Source organism: Rhineura floridana, chromosome 7 (assembly GCF_030035675.1).
Source record: "Rhineura floridana isolate rRhiFlo1 chromosome 7, rRhiFlo1.hap2, whole genome shotgun sequence".
Lineage (NCBI taxonomy): Eukaryota > Metazoa > Chordata > Lepidosauria > Squamata > Rhineuridae > Rhineura > Rhineura floridana.
The window spans coordinates 1,206,292-1,223,573 of NC_084486.1; the positions used below are offsets into that span (position 1 = coordinate 1,206,292).

At 43.7% G+C, this 17,282-nt stretch overlaps 1 protein-coding gene across 6 annotated transcripts in view; it reads left to right on the forward strand.

Annotated features, from left to right (window-relative positions):
* The window catches only part of GBF1 (golgi brefeldin A resistant guanine nucleotide exchange factor 1), a 223,404-nt gene that overhangs the window by 198,839 nt on the left and 7,283 nt on the right, over positions 1-17,282 (forward strand). For 5 of the 6 annotated variants that reach the window (XM_061634634.1, XM_061634629.1, XM_061634630.1 and 2 more), the window contains 5 exons: positions 1,466-1,653; positions 9,269-9,419; positions 15,631-15,761; positions 16,044-16,145; positions 16,954-17,067. In XM_061634634.1, the coding sequence (XP_061490618.1) occupies positions 1,466-1,653; positions 9,269-9,419; positions 15,631-15,761; positions 16,044-16,145; positions 16,954-17,067 (686 nt within the window). The remainder of the gene's footprint in view (positions 1-1,465; positions 1,654-9,268; positions 9,420-15,630; positions 15,762-16,043; positions 16,146-16,953; positions 17,068-17,282) is intronic. The other variant, XM_061634631.1, reaches the window with a different exon arrangement.

The window sequence follows — 17,282 nt, forward strand, 5'->3', positions numbered from 1 at the left end:
AATTGATAGATGTCTGGGAGGCCAAAAATAAAGGCTTGGGGGTCTGGACCTCTCCCATGACCAGTGGCTTGCCACTCCCAGAGTATACAATAAATTACTGATTGACCTTCTGCTGTCTCTTCCATCTCTACTTTTCTGTGGCTGCTTTGTTTTTGGGAGATTGTGTTTTGCTTGTTTTTAAGATGACCTCTGCCCTGTTCTCCCTACTTCATTGTGCTTTAAAGAATTTTCTGCCAACTCTGATCAATCTCTAGTCAGGATCTCTCAGCGCAATAAAATCTTTCATGCTCTGTTGGTTTGTCTCTCACACACATATTTACTCTCACATGGGGCTAAACTAGACACAATGTGGGAAATCCATGATCAGGACCTCCTGCTTTTTTAATAATTTGGAGTCCCGTATAGGAGTTGTGAAGACCAAGGAAGTTGTAGGGGGAGAGGGTTACGTTTTCCTTCTGTGCCGCTTCCCCACCTATGCCCTGCCCTCGGCTGTCATTAGCTCCGGGTGGGGAGGCACAGACAGAGATGCCTGCAAGCTAATAACAACTTGGAGGAGTTTGGTTTGGGGAAATGACAGTGAGGGAAGGGTTAAACCCAACAAAAGGACAAGGAAATATAAAACCCAACCTCAAGAGTTAAATAACAATGCAAAATTGGGTGTGTATATTTACAGTGGTAAACCACCTCTGAATACCATTTACCATGAACACCCCATTCATAGGGTCATCCTAAGTCGGGATTGACTTGAAGGCAGTCCATTTCTATTTCATTTAAACCTACAAAGTATAATTCCAATATAAATAAGCAAAGAATATTCAACTTTAATCTCCTCAAAGCAATTATATGTATATAAAGATAGAAAATAAAAGGAAAATATATGTCCATTGAATAAAATGGCTGAAATACTGTTTTTATTAAGCTGTATATATAATTATAATGAAACAAAGCTATTGTAGCCAGCAATAGTATGACAAAGACGTATGTGACACAGTTGTGTTATAGACTAAATGTGTTTCAACCCTATAAGGATCTTCTTCAGTGATCAGTATACATATATCTCAATCTTGTCACTGCATATAACTGTTGGCTAGTGTATCTATGTGTCATGTTCTGATCTGTCTTTTCCTAAGAAAATATATATACTCATTAATAAATCTGGAGATACGGATATTGTTGTATAGATCACCAAATCATTTCTGTTTCAAAAGTTTTTCCCCCCAATATGCTAGTTTGTTGGCTGACCTTTTGGAAAACAAACACCTTGGAGAAAACCCTTGAGATTGATTTTGTTCTTTTAAAAGTTGCATATAATTTAGAATCCCACCACTATTTGAGCTTTCCACCTGTTGTGTTTTACATCTGGAGTTCCTTAAGGTGAGAGTTTCAGGTTGTTTCTTTAGCATTAGAATCAGGCAGGAAATGTAGCTAGATAACTGTAACCCAAATAAATATCTTGTGTCCATAGGGTGCAAGTCCCAGGAAAAGCGGGGGAAGAGCCATAAGTATGACCCCAAATCAACACGTTTCAAGAAGAAAGTAAAGGAGAGGCACTTGAGGGCACCTAGCCAGCACCGCTCTGTCAGTGAGGATGAGGATGAGGATGAGAGCATTCCTGCTAGTTACCACACTGTGTCTTTACAGGTTAGTCAGGACGTAAGTATAGTCAGGATTTCTTCCTTGTCTTTCCCTGCTATTATCCTCATTGCAGTAGCTTTGGGCCAATCTAGATGTGGCATCGTTCATATTGTTTGGCCTTGTGTGGCTGTTGTTTTTTAAAATAGTTGGTGTGGAAAATAGGTGGTGCATTGGGTGAGAGCTGAACCATGACCATGTTGTGTGGAGAGGGGGGGATGTAACTTTTTACTGTGGTCCTGATGCAAATCAGAGGGACCTATGCCTGCTAATATTTCCTCCCATTGTAAATAGCAGGAGCAGTGAAGGGGGGCTAATTCTCTTTAGGACCATGATGAGGTCAAAGGTTAAAGCCGCTCAGTACAGTTCCAATACAGTTTTCCCCAATCACTTTTTCTTTTTACAAAAAACCGAGCCACATAAGGCCAAACAACTTGAATAACGTCACATCTAGCTTGATCCTTAGTGATGCATCTGCAGGGAACTCCCATATATTTTGTTTAATTCTATAGTATGTACTGAATCTATAATATACTTTACTGGAAATGTAGCTTCAGCAGAAAAAGAACCATCTTGCACAGGAAGATTTCTTTCCAACAATATGCATAGGCCTACAGACAGCTAGTTACAGTGTCACTGTTGATACAGTGCAAATGAGCATGGAGTGACTTCCTTGGGCAGGTCAGAGAAATACTGGAGATACATTTGGCCTCTTTCAAAATGATCTAAAATGATACACCATTAAGCACAGGACCATGTTAGTCTGTGCTTCAAGTGTCTGAGGAATTACAGTAATTCTGTCCCTGAAAGGGAATTGAAGGCAAGATGTGGACATTTGTCCAATGGAGTGCAAAAAAAGTAGATCATGCACTCTCTTTTTGTTTGGAGGTTTAAGCTGGCAAGGGCTATGTAGAAGCAGAGGTTTATTTATTTATTTATTGCATTTATATCCCACCTTTTTCTAAGGAGCTCAAGGTGGCATACAAACATGGTTCTCTACCTCCTCATTTAATCCCCACACAACCATGTAAGATAGGTTAGACTGAGAGGCAGTGACTGGCCGAAGGTCACCCAGTGAGCTTCATAGTTGCATGGAGATTTGAACCTTGGTCTCCCAGATCCTACTCTGACACTCTAACCACTATACCACATTGGTGTGAAGAATTCTGGAGTAGTTAGATTGGAGTTAAGCAGAATATAGGTCCTTATTGATTGGTAGCCTATTGGCCAGTTTTTAATGGGCCAGCTTAGTGCCTACTGGCTGCTGGGATTCTTGTCAAAGTGAGCCTTGGTCTGGCCTAACAAGGCACTTATTTTGCTCTTAAGCAGGAGTGTGTACTGATATGGTTCAAATCTATAAGGTAAGAGTGCAAACTCAAGACCTCTTTAACAGTTAAAATAGAAGTGATCTGTGTTAAGAGTACTTATTTGCTAGATAGGGCTGGAGGATGTTCCTGGTTAGGGATGACTCCACCTACTGGTTGTGACAGGCAGGGTCTTGAAACTTCTTAGTCTCCTCTCCAGGGGGAGGAGTCAGACCAGCCCTGCCTGTGGTCTGTGAAGGTTGGGTCTTTCTTTCTCCTTAATAGAAACTCCTTTTATCTCTGTTTTCTTTCTTTTGCTTTCTGCTTTTTGTCGTTCTCCTCTCCCCTGATTAGCTTGCTACGTCTTTCCTTCCTTGTCTCCTTTCCTCTTAGCATTGTTTATTTTGCCATTATTTTCCCTTCCCACCCCCTCCCCTGCCTTCCCACAGTAGATATGGGGCTCGGGAGGATCTTTAGCCCGGCTGGGTGTTCCGGCACCACTTTCGGCGATTTTTCCACACAACTGAGTGTGGCTAGTCACAGTGTCCCAGCTATCGTGGCAGCCACTCCGCAAAGTAGCTGACTGGGAGCTCCGTCCCGAGCGGGATCGCGGCTTCTGACTCCCTTCCCCCTTCAGACGTGGTGTGCTTCCTGGGGATATTTAGCCCCGTAAGTGGGTTGGATGGCAGCTGGGGGGTGAGCGGCACCTGCCATCGCAGCAGCTTTTCCTGCACTTTTCCCCAAGGGCAGAACAGCCGCGGCAGCCATTTTATGGTATCTCCTGCCTCTTCTTCATTTTCCTGCCATGACTCCTGTCACGCAGGAGCTGTGTTTGACTTCTGTTCCCCAAGTCTTGAGTCAAGGAATTTATCTCCTCTGAAATTAGTGGCTCCATTCATCATGTCCTGAAACGCAAACGGGCCAGGCACTCCGATAAGGGAAAGCGGAGGTGCAGGTCTCGTTTGGGAGACTCACGCAGGGAGAGGAGATACAGCGCTACGCCCTCGTGACGTACCTATGCCAGACCCCCCTCTCCTTCTTCCTTTGCTACCAGCTGGAGTGGCACGCCCCACCCCCTGCCATGTCACACGGGGGGGGGGCAATGCCCAGGGGGTCAAAGATATCACTGAGCGCAGGGGGCTGGTACAGGTTATTGTGAACCAGTCAGACTGTGCAAACACTCAGACTCCTGCTCCCCCCACTCCGCTACACAAACTCCCCCCCTGCTGGTTCAGGCATTGACAGCACAGGGGTCTCTCCCCCCTCTGCTTTCCTTGCCCCCAAGCAGGTCACTGGCCAACAGAGGGCTTTCTTGGATTCGGATGATTCTCCTGGACCTGACAGGGAAGATGGGGAGTTGTCGGGAGAGGAACTTCACCCCAGAAATGTTTCAACCCGTTCTTCTGAAAGCGTGCAGAGTGCTGCAGTTGCCAGGGACTGAGGGGAGGCGAGGCCCCTGCCCAGCCGGCCTCTGCGGGAGCTAGAAAGGCGTTTCTGTTGACTGACACAAAGCCGGGTATTGTCCCCTTTCCTCGGGCTTTTGATGATGAGTGGGACACAGAGTGGGCATTCCCATGCAAGTCAAAACTGCCCACTAAATGGGCAAAGAAGCATTATCTGTTTGCCGGAAGGGTTATGACACAGCTGTGTTTGCCCACAGTGGACCGGCCGGTTGCGGCTCTTGCCAGCTCTGCAGTTACACCCGCTGAAAGGGAGGGGGGCCCTAAGGATCCTTGCGGTAAGTGGGTCCAAGGGGCCCTTCGTAGGAATTTTGAGGCAGATGCTCTTGCTTTTAGGGCTGCGGCTACTTCCTCAATTTTTTCCAGGGCAGGGTTCATGTGGGCGGAAGAGATGGGGACAAGGGGTGATGTGCCCAAGTTTGTCAAAAATGGTGTATGCCTTGGCGCTGTCTGCTCATGCTTCCATGGATGCTGTGCAATTTGCGGCACGGTCCATGGCAGCATCCACTGTGGCATGATGTAACATTTGGCTCAGGCAGTGGGCAGTGGATGCTGGGTCTCAGACCCACCTCACAGTCCTGCTCTTTTCTGGTTCAAAGTTGTTCAGTGAACCATTGGAGGCTCACCTGGTGGAGACTAGAGACAAGAAAAAAGCTGTCCGGATGGCTAAAAAAGATGAGCGGAAGAACAGGCAGAATCAGGTTTTTTTGTTCCTCCAGGCAGTTCTTCAGATATAGAGGCCAGTCTTCCAACAGGTTTCATTGGGGCAGACAAGTCAGAGGAGGAGGTTGTGCTTTCAGGAGGTGCGCCCTTCACCTCAGGGAGACTTCAGAAGGGTGCCCAGAAGTCTCCCTCTTCCTGACTGGAATCCTCCAAAGATCTCTCACCAAGTGGGAACAAGGTTGCTGGAGTTTCCCCCTCGGTGGAGACACATCACTTCAGACAGATGGGTGCTGGAGACAGTATCCATGGGATACACACTAGAGTTTGTCCAAGTTCCACACAATCTCTTCTTGCCCACTCCACAGTCTCGAAGACCAGAGAAGCACCAAAGTTACTTGGATGCCATTCAGCATCTACTGAGCATTCAGGCGACTGAGCCCATGGTTCCCTCAGGGGTCTATTTAATTTTTTTCTTAGTAGCGGGAAAAAATGGCGACACCCAGGCCATCTTAGATTTAAAATGGCTAAACAGGTGGGTGTCCAAAAACATTTCAAAATGGAAACCCTTCGATCCATAAAAGCAGCTCTAAGAAAGGGGGATTGGTTGACCTCTGTGGACCTCTCTGAGGCTTATCTGCACATTTCAATTCGCCAGCAACACAGGCATTTTCTCTGGTTTCCATACGACAACAGACACTTCCAGTACCAGGCATTGCCTTTCGGTCTCTCATCAACACCGAGGGTTTTCACCAAAGTGCTGGTGGCCCTGGTGGCCTGTCTCTGGACAGTGGGGATCTGTGTGCATCCCTGCTTGGGTGACATATTGGTGAGAGCCCCATCAGAGGACCTGTCCTGGATAGACACCATCCTGACATTGGCCTAGTTTCAGTGGCAGGGTTTTGTGGTGAACACAGATAAAAGCATGCAGATTCCTTCCTAAGCAATCACACATTTGAGGGTGCAGCTGAACATGTGTCTCTTCCGAATGAGTCTCACAGTGGAACGGGCATTGAAACTCAACCAACTGCTCCTGGAAGTAGCATCATCCACCAAGATGGATCTCATGCTTCTAGCTTGTCTCCAAGGGCTTATAGTGTCATCATATGACATGGTTCCCTGCTTGAGGAGACTCCAACAACTGCTTCTACCCTACTAGGATGAAATCTTGTGCCGGTGCAGACGTGTGATAGTAATTCCTCCGGCAGTGAAGGCGGAGCTCAGGTGGTGGTTGAACCCTCAACGGTTGACCCAAGCAGTCAGTTTGGAAGATCTGCCACGTATGATTATGACTTCAGATGCGAGTCTGGATGGGGAGCTCACCTGGATCACCATGTGGCACAGGGCACCTGGACAGTGACAGAATCGGGGCTCAGCATAAATGAGTTGGCGTTACGGGCCATCAGGCTCGGTCTGAGCGCCTTCGCGTCAGAGATCAAAGGAAAACATCTCCCGACAATTCATCTGCAAAGGCATATGTCAAGAGACAAGGGGGTACGCGATCGAGGGGCTTAATGATTGAAGTGGAGCATCTGTTCAAATGGGCAGGACATTGTCTGGCTTCCTTGAAGGTTGAACATCTGGCGGGCACAAACAACTTTGTGGCCGACTGGCTCAGCCAGACAGCAATCAAGGAGGAGGAGTGGCAGCTGAACCCAGCAGTGTTTCTCCAGATATTGTGACAGTGGGGCGAACCGTGAGTAGACCTTTTCACCACACGCAAAAACACGTAGCTGGACAGGTTCTTCACCCAAACAGTGTCCTCAGGCCCAGGGTACAAACACTCTTGAGATACGGTGGCCGCAAGGTCTTCTATACACTTTCCCACCATTCAGGTTAATACAGCATACATTCAGCAAGTTCGGACCTTGAGGGTGGAACTGATTCTAGTGGCTCCGTATTGGCCAAGACGTCCTTGGTTCCCAGACCTGTTGAATCTGTAAGTCAGAGCTCCGTGGCAGCTGCCAATTCAACCGCATCTTCTGATACAGGGTCCAGTCTGCCATCCTCGACCAGAACTATTCTGACTAACAGCTTGGAGGCTGAGCGCTTCTGGTTGAGAGACATGGGATTCACGGGAAAAGTGCTAGACACTCTGTTGGCTTCCTGCAGGCAATCCACGAATAGGGTCTACTCATCCACATGGAGAGTTTTTCTGTCTTGGTGTTACAAAAATGCTGCTGAACCATTGTCCGAGGATGTCAAGGCTCTCTTGGGGTTTCTCCAGTCCGGTTTGGACAAGGGGCTGAGCGCAGCCACCATCAGGCGCCAGGCAGGCGCCGTCAGTAGCATACTATTCAGTCTGGAGGGTCCCTTGCTTTCGTCTAACCTTTACTCCAGCGTTTCCTAAAGGGGTCGCACTTGTTTCACCACAGACAATTCATAGGTTCCCAACTTGGAACCTGAACTGGGTCCTGACAGCCTTAACAGGTCGGCCGTTTGAACTGATGGCCACCTGTTCTCTGAACCTGCTGACTTTTAAAACAGTATTTCTGGTATCTCTTACTTCAGCATGTAGGGTTTCTGAGTTAGGGGCCCTATTTTCAGATCCCCAATTGTGCATATTCCATCAGGACAAGGTGGTCCTTCAACCAGACCTGTCTTTTCTACCTAAGGTCAACCTGGTTTTCCACAGGTCCCAGGAGGTGGTCCTGCCTTCCTTTTATCCTGCCCCCTCTTGTGCCCAGGAACGTAGGTGGCATTCTTTAGATATGAGGAGGACACGTTGTTTCTACCCAGACCATACTCTAGAGTTTAGAAAGTTGGAGGCTCTATTCATGTCCTTCTCTGGGAAATCGAAGGGGAATAAGGTGACCACTTCCTCTGTCTCCCGCTGGTTAAGGGCAGCTATAGCACAGGTCTATGAGGCGTTGAGCAAGGTACCCCCATTGGGTACTATTGCACACTCTATTCGGGGGGCGGCTGCTTCTGCAGCATGTAAGGGGGGGTTCCCGATTGTGGAGATTTGTAGGGCAGCCACCTGGGCTTCCCCTCTCACCTTCATCAGGCACTACAAAACAGATTCATTCTCCTCAGCTGATGCTGCATTTGGTAGGAAGGTGCTGCATCATCAGACAGACTATGTATTTGTATACTGCTCTGATATATCCCTAACCAGAAATATCCTCCAGTCCTATCTAGTCCTACCGTGAACTTCTATTTGTAGATAGGACTGGAGGACATTCTACCCACCTCTGCTGCAGCCTTCTGGAGCGAGGGGTTGAGGGGATGAGGGCTTCTGCCAGCTCCTTACACTCTTCACACAATGTTGAGTAATGTGTGTGTCTCTTACTGTGTGATGTTGTTCTCCTGTTGTTTGGTTCTGTCTCTTGTTACCTTTTTCTAGTTATTGCCTTGTACAGGCTTCTGATTAAGGAACGTTTGCATGGTTGGCGTTGATGGGGTTGAGGAGTTGGCTTCGCTCTGTCAGCTTAGTCTGGAGGGCTGGAGGACTCCTCCCCCTGGAGAGGAGACTAAGGAATGTCAAGACCCAGTAGGAGGAGTCATCCGTAACCAGGAATGTCCTGCAGCCCTATCTAGAAATAGAAACTCAAGGTAAGGAAACTTTCCGTTTTTTAACTGTTCAAGAGGTCTTGAGTTTGCGCTCTTGCCGTATAGATTTGAAGCATGTCAGTCCAACTGTGGGGAACCTGAGCAGGTATATATCACACAAAACTGAAGTTTGTCTACCTTTAGATTGGAGGAATACAGATAGTAGGGGCAGGGAGGCAGTATCTGTGCAGGAGAGGACAAATCCATTGAAAGTGGCTGGAGAGTTGCTGTAGGTGGAACATTTATTTCTTATGGGAATTGAAAAACATCATAGTCTTGGCTCACACATTGGTGTCTTTTGTTAGGATATTTGCTGTGATACTGTATTTCTGTACAGAGAAGCCATCCGTCCTGAAAGCCAGATACTCTGGAAGAACAGGATTTTAAAAGACTGAATTCCCTTCCTGTAGAAATGACTTCCTTAACCAAACCAAGAATTTGTTGGGACTCAGAACATATTCTGAAACTTGTAGGCTTGTTCCTTCAATTTTGGGAGGTTGCCCTGTTTCCTTACTCTCGTGAGAATTGGTTGTGTTTTGAAACATCCAAGGTGACCAGGACATTGCTTTTCCTCCATCCTGAACAAGGACCTTTGACAGTTTTTATTTTGTTCATAGACAGACAGGTTGTTTATTCCTTATCTTACTACTTCTGTTGCAGCTGCTGGACCTGATGCACACCCTTCACACACGCGCTGCTACTATCTACAGCTCTTGGGCAGAGGAGCAGCACCATCTGGAGGCAGCAGGAAAGAAAATAGAAGCCGACTCTCGGACATTATGGGCCAATTGCTGGTGCCCATTACTGCAAGGTAAAACAAACCAGTCCTAACATTCTAGAAGATAGCACCCATATGCATCAGAATGGAACATGAGGTGACTGAAATTAGTTATGTGATAGCCTTTCAGGGAAGAATGGCATTTAAAAAAATGTTGTTAAGCACTCTAAATGTTGTTAAGCATATCTGGTGAGACATGTTCAAAACACATAAAGGTCAGCTTTGGATATCTGTTCACCAAAGCAGAGTCTGGGGTTTTTATATGCATGGCACTCTGTGCCAGTCACACACATGCATTTTTGAAAGAAGTTTTCAGTTAATTCTAGTTGCATGATTAAGTTGCTTATTGCCTAGTAAGCATCATGCTGTGGACCCTGTTTTTACTTTTGCTATACTTTTAGAAGCTCAAACAGTATTTTTACCTTGCTTTTAGGGAAGATTTTAATGCCAAAATATGACAAGCTTTTCCTAGTGACTAACTAGACCAGGTTGACTGACTCCCCACAGTGATTGGTTCCTTCTCTGAGGAAGTGGACAAGGTGCTCTCTACTGTGAAGCCAACCACCTGTCTATTGGATCCTTGCCCATCATGGCTCATTATGAGCTGTAAAGAGAGGCTGAACGAAAGGATCAAGGCAGTGGTAAATGCATCCTTGGAAGAGGGTGCTTTGCCATCAGCCCTCAAGGAGGCAGTAATAAAGCCTATCTTGAAAAAGTCCTCCTTGGATCCTCAAGAGTTGAATAACTTCCATCCAGTCTCTAATCTACCATTCTTGAGCAAGGTGATTGAGCGAGTGGTGGCCAAACAGTTACAGACACACTTGAAGGAAACAGATTATCTAGACCCATTCCAATCGGGCTTCAGGACTGGACATGGAACTGAAACAGCCTTGGTTGCCCTGGTGGATGATATGAGGAGGGCGTTGGATAGGGGAGAATATACCTTCCTCGTCCTCCTGGATCTCTCAGCGGCCTTCGATACCATCGACCACGGTATCCTTTTAGATCGCCTGGAGGGATTAGGAATAGGGGGCACTGTTTTATGGTGGCTCCGTTCCTATCTTTCAGACAGGCATCAACGGGTGGCATTGGGAGATGAGGTTTCAGACCCTTGGCCTCTTAATTGTGGAGTGCCACAGGGTTCTATCCTCTCCCCCATGCTATTCAACATCTATGTAAAGCCACTGGGGGCCATCATCAGGAGATTTGGGCTGCAGTGCCACCAATATGCGGATGATACTCAGCTCTATCGTTCAAGTCCTCACCAGAGTTGGCTGTGGATACCATGTCCAAGTGCCTGGAATCCATAAGTGGATGGATGGGAAGGAATAGGCTGAAACTAAATCCCGACAAGACCAAGGTGTTGCTCGTGGGAGATAGGAGAAGGTTGGGAGATATAGACCTGATGTTTAATGGGGTAAGATTGCCCCTGAAGGAGCAGGTCCGCAGCCTCGGGGTCGTTCTTTTTTTTTTTGTAATAATTTTTATTATTCAAATTTTCATAAAACAAATCAAACAACAAAAACAATACAACAAAAATAAAAACTTGACTTCCGATTTGTCACAGATCAGCTATAAGTATGTAATATATATCAAACCTGTCCCCTAAAACATACGAAATTCACTTTTTTCCATAGTCTATCTTAATTAATCGTCAAATCCCATTATCATCATTTCATTTTTTTCTTTCAACAAAAAGTCCAAAAGAGGCTTCCATTTCTTAAGAAATGTATCTGTCGTTTTTTCTCTGAGAAGGCATGTCAATTTATCTTTTTTTTTTTTTTTTTTTTCAATAATTTTTATTCAGATTTTCATAAAACATACAAGACAAAATCATAAAACATTCAAAGACAAAAAACAAAATCAAAAATAGTTAAACAAAAAGAAAAAAAAAAAAAACAAAAATAAAAAATAAAGAGTAAAATATTGACTTCCCATTTGTCAAAGATCAAATCAGTTATAAGTCTATAATATATAACAATCCTGTCTCTTAAGTCATATTATAAAATCACTTTCCTCCAGTAGTTATCTTACTTAATCATCAAATCTCATAAACATTACTTTATTCTTTCCACAAAAAGTCAAAGAGAGGTTTCAATTCTTTAAGAAATATATCTATCAATTTTTTTTTCCAGATAAGCATATCGATTAATCCATCTCATTACTAATTATGATAATCTTATTGTCATAACCATAGTCAAAATAAACATTTCAATTAATCCATCACATCAGAATCTGTTAGGTTCAGTAATTTCAGTAGCCATTGTTCTATTATCCCTATTAGTTCCATTTTCCATCTTCCATCTTCAGTAGTCTTGTTAAGTCCAGTAATTTCAGTATCCAATCTTCCATTATCAGTATTCCATAATAATCTTGCTGTCAAAGCCATAGTCATATAGTAAGAGTCTGATGGGAATTACCTCTATCCCAAATATTTTCTTGCCATCCATTCTGAATAGGTTGCTGAAATACTGCTGTAAAATCATATCTCTGTTCTTTTTTTCAAAATACACTGGGTCATCTCTTGAAAGTTTTTCCATTGTCACATGGCTGCAGTTAATTCCATAGATTTTCTCTATATTGGGCTCCATCACATCATTCCAGTCCAGAAGATTATCCATGCCATTGATAACTTTATCTCTAGAATCTTCATTAATTTCTTCAGAGATAACATTGAGTTCCAAACAATAGATTTTATTTCTAAAGTCCATAGACTCCAAATCTTGTTCCTGTTCCACGTTTGTTCCAATCTCCGGGATCTCCTCTCTCACAGGGACCCCTGTTCCAGTCTCCAGGGTCTCCTCTCTCACAGGGACCCCTGTTCCAGTCTCCAGGGTCTCCTCTCTCACAAGGACCCCTATGTCTTTAATCTCCTGTGTCTCCAGACAATAGATTTTGTTTCTAAAGTCCATAGACTCCAAATCTTTTTCCTGTTCCACGTTTGTTCCAATCTCCGGGGTCTCCTCTCTCACAGGGACCCCTTCCAGGGTCACCTCTCTCACAGGGACCCCTATATCTTTAATCTCCTGCTTCATTTTACTCAATTCAATTTTCAGCTCCTTACAACCCTGTCGCAGGTTTTGTTTCGTTATCTCAATCTCATCCATTATTTTCTGAAACATAGTTATTTCCAGCTTCTCAGCCACTTTCTTAATTGCCATTTTAAAAGAAAAATATAGGAAAACCACTTCTTATTTCAGCAACAATTGGGTTAATACTCCAAACTTGGTGACATCACAGTATAAACAGAGCAGACAGCCTTATCTCTCCATGCTTAAGTAAACAAAATGCAGTTCCCAGGATCGAAACAATTAATGGCGGTCGTCAGGAAACAGATTCGTCAAAATAAAATAGACCAAAAAGAGAGTAGTCTCAGACAATATAATATTCTTCAAAATAAAAATCTGGAATAGAAATCCCTCTTCTGTGTATATCTTTAGAATGCAAATCCAGGACAGCTTTTTGCAACAAAAACAGAGATAAGCTATTAATTAGTGAGTAGCAGAGAGAAGTTATGGCTCCCCAGTGAGATGTCAAAAACCGATCAATCTGGCAAATCTCTTTTAAACAGCAACAATTTAAGTCAAGTAAAAGAAAAATATAGAAAGAAGGGTGCTTGCCTGTTAGTGCGTTCTCTCTTAGAAGATAAGATGAACGTTCGCTTTATCAGATAGAGCTTGTTGTTGAAAATCCGTCCCACCTTCGTCGGCTGGACCTCGTCCCATAAATTAATGAGATCTGGTCGTCCCAACAAAAATAGGCTTTGAGGTTAATCTCTTCGTTTCTCCCTACCCGGGAGAAGTTTAATCAGTCAAAAAAAAAAAAAATCTGACTGATATATCTGAATAAGCTTCTTTTGAGGCAGGAGCCCGTCTCAAAAGCAGGCACAGGCTAAGTCACCCTTCCCGGAAGTCCAGAAGGCATGTCAATTTATCCATCTCAACTAAGTCCATTAATTTCAATAGCCATTCTTCCGTTGTTGGTATTGATTCCATTTTCCACTTTTGTGCATATAATAATCTTGCTGCCGTAATCATATATAATATTATTCTTCCATATTTCTTTTCCTTTTGTTTATCCATAAAACCCAATAAAAAAAATTCTGGCTTTGACTGAATATTTATCTTTAGAATTTTTTGCATCATCCTGCCTATCTGTGCCCAAAATAATTTTGCCTGTTTACATGAGCACCACATATGATAAAAAGATCCTTCTTGTTGTTTACATTTCCAACATACATTAGAAACATTACTATACATTTTTGACAGCTTTTCTGGAGTCATGTACCAACGATACATCATTTTATAAAAATTTTCTTTAAAATTATAGCATAATGTAAATTTCAAACCTTTTTTCCACATATTTTCCCATTGATCCATTTGTATATTATAACCAATTTTTTTTGTCCACTTGACCATACATTCTTTTACTTGTTCTTCTTCCATGTCCATTTTCAATAAAAATTTATACATTTTTGCAATTATACATTCATCATTTGTACACAAACCTATTTCAAAATCAGATTTATTTATTTCAAACCCATACATTTTCTTATCCATTTTGTATCTTTCTAACAATTGTAAATAGGCAAACCATTGAGAACTATATCCTTCCTTTATTAGTTGTTCTCTCTCTTTCATTATATATTCTCCATGCACATTTTCTAATAGTTCTTGGTAAGTTAACCATTTCTCTTTTCCAGCCATTTCTCTTCTATAAAATGCTTCTTGACTTGAAACGCATAGTGGTATTTTCGAAAAAAACCTTGTTTTGTATTTATTCCATATTTTCAACAAAGGACGTCTTATAAAATGATTATTAAAATCCACATTAACTTTTACTTTATCATACCATAGATATCCATGCCATCCCCACTTCAGGTTGTGACCCTCCAAATCCAATAATCATTTGTTCCTCAATACGATCCATTCCTTTATCCAGACTAAGCAACAAGCAGCAAAATAAAGTCTCAAATTTGGTAATCCCAGTCCTCCTCTTTCTTTGGCGTCTTGTAATAATTTAAATTTAACTCTTGGTTTTTTCCCCTGCCAAACAAATTTAGAAATATCTTTTTGCCATTGTTTAAAAGGTAAATCAGAGGATATTACAGCCTCGGGGTCGTTCTTGACTCCCAGCTGTCCATGGAGGCTCAGGTCTCGGCAGTGAGCCGGGCAGCTTGGTATCAACTCCATCTGATCCGGAGGCTGCAACCCTACCTTCCTGCCCATCTTCTCCCACGGGTGACACATGCCCTGGTCTCCTCTCGCCTAGACTACTGTAATGCGCTCTACGTGGGGTTGCCCTTGAAAACGGTCTGGAAATTACAGCTGATACAGAATGCGGTGGCACGTTTGATTAAGAACGGCCGTCGCCGTGATCATATCACTCTGGTGTTAGTAGATCTACACTGGTTACCAGTTGTTTACCGAGCCCAATTCAAGGTGTTGGTGTTGACCTTTAAAGCCCTATACGGTTTCGGCCCAGTTTATCTGAAGGAGCGCCTCCAGCATCACCAATTATGCCGCCTGACAAGATCAGCCTCACAAGACCTTCTCTCAGTCCCACCAGTTAAAACAGCTAGACTGGTGCAGACTAGAGAGAGGGCATTTTCGATTGTGGCCCCCACCCTCTGGAATTCCCTTCCTTTCGACTTTTGCCATGCCCCCTCCTTGATAGGTTTCCACCGAGCCTTGAAGACCTGGCTGTTCAGGCAGGCCTATGGGATTTCTGGGGTGGGTTAGTTTTTAATGTTGTTGATTAATGGAAGAGGGGTGATTAGTTGATTATTGAGTGTGGTTTGTACTGGTTTTATATTGTATTTTATTTTATCAATGTACGTCGCCTAGAGTGGCCGTTAATTTGGCCAGATAGGCGACTCAAAAATAAAATTTTATTATTATTATTATTATATGGGAACATCTGATGTGAATTGCTCATGCAGATGGTTCTCTGGATTGCAATCCCCCAGAATTTTGTCAGCAGTTCAGGAGTAAATCCTGTTTCTATCTGACTGGTTGCTGTGAGAGATCTATTTTCAAGCATGCTGTTGTAGAAGACAGGGACTCTGCTCTATTGAACAGATCTATTCTTTGATTCGGCACTTTTGGCTTTGCTGCATTTAATAAGCATCCAACAGTTGCATGCACAGGGAGAGTTTTGGAGTGTGGAGGATGTAAGGAAGGGCTGGAGTTCCTGGGTCAAGAATGAAGATTCTCTCTCTCATTTTAACTTGTCTTCTGGGCAGGTATTGCCTGCTTGTGTTGTGATGCACGGCGACAGGTACGAATGCAGGCACTGACCTACCTGCAACGGGCACTCCTTGTGCATGACCTGCAAGCTCTTGATGCCTTAGAGTGGGAATCCTGTTTCAATAAGGTACTGTGGTATGTCTGCATTGGCAGGGAGATGGGAGGTGGGAGAGCTCATCTTTTCATAGAAAGTAATGGGAGGTTGTGGAGAAGAATTGACATAGTTGCATCCTCTTTGGAGGAGATTTATCTTAATAATGCAACCTTATTTTCCCTTTGTTCCCCCTCCCCCATTTTAATCCATTGATATAACAGTCTACAAAAAGCCAGACTGTAAGAAGGCTTCCTGCTCATAATCCATACTTTAGATTTTGCTTCATGTTTTTATTTACTTTCATGTTGCTTATAGGTGCTGTTTCCTTTGCTGACCAAACTCCTAGAAAATATCAGCCCAGCAGACATTGGTGGAATGGAGGAGACCAGAATGAGAGCATCGACTCTGCTTTCCAAGGTGCAAGGCTTTTTGGAGGATGAAGCTTTCTGACCTAAAGTTTAAGTACATAAATTTAAAGATCCCTATGACTGTTCCCATTATGCAAAAGGGAAGGGAGGCTGGAACTGTGGCTTTCAGGAGACACCTAGTGTCCACACTTTGGACAGGTAATCTTACATTGACCTGGTGGCTGCATTTCCATTGGGAAGTGGTTACAGTACACTCCTGCCCTGCATAAATTGTCACTAAATGAGAACAAAACCTAACTTAGCTTCATCAAAGCAGTTACTGGACTAGGAAAATGCTTCACATCTTTCCTTCTTGAGGCAATGTAACTTAAAAAAGAATTTAGCAGATTCTCCCAGGGACACTTTCTGTTTATAATATCTGTAATCTTCATGGCAGGGTGAAGAACATGTTTCAGCTCTCTGTCCCAAAAGGTTTTAGAGCGGCTTTATTTTAAGTAACAAAAAAATTATTTCATAGTTAATTATCTTAATTTTTGCAATTTGTGTTAAGATTAAAGAAGTGTGTGCAGTGTTGCCCACTGATGCCTGTCACAGGATGTAACAATTGTGGCCAGATTGTGTTGTCACTTTTAAATGCAGAAGTGGCCTTTAACAAGCCACCAGCCTTCTGAACGGTGAAGTCTCAGGTGTGGTGCAGCATTCCTGAAGACTTCTGGTTTCCAGGTTTTGGAGTCCTTGAGGGCAGAGCCATCCAAGATAAAGGACCCTGAGTACATCCTGTGCAGTAGGGCATCTGCCCTAGCTCCCTCTTCCTCTCTTGCTACATTTTCATTGTTTTGTCTTCCATTTTGTCCTAGGTCTTTCTGCAGCACTTGTCTCCACTACTCTCCCTCCCAACTTTTGCAGCTTTATGGCTGACAATTCTGGATTTCATGGACAAATACATGCATTCCGGCTCCAGTGACTTGTTGGTATGTGTTTGCTGCTCTTTCAGGTTTCTAGTCGCTCCAGACCCAGATCTAAGATACAGGCTAACACTTCCCTTGGCAGTTTTCCTCCACATCCTTCCACTCGTTTATTTATTATTTGATTTATCTCCCGCCCTTCCTCCCAGTAGGAGCCCAAGATGGGATATAACGGGCGGGATATAATTTATCTGTAATGAGTGAGGGGATCATCTTTGTTT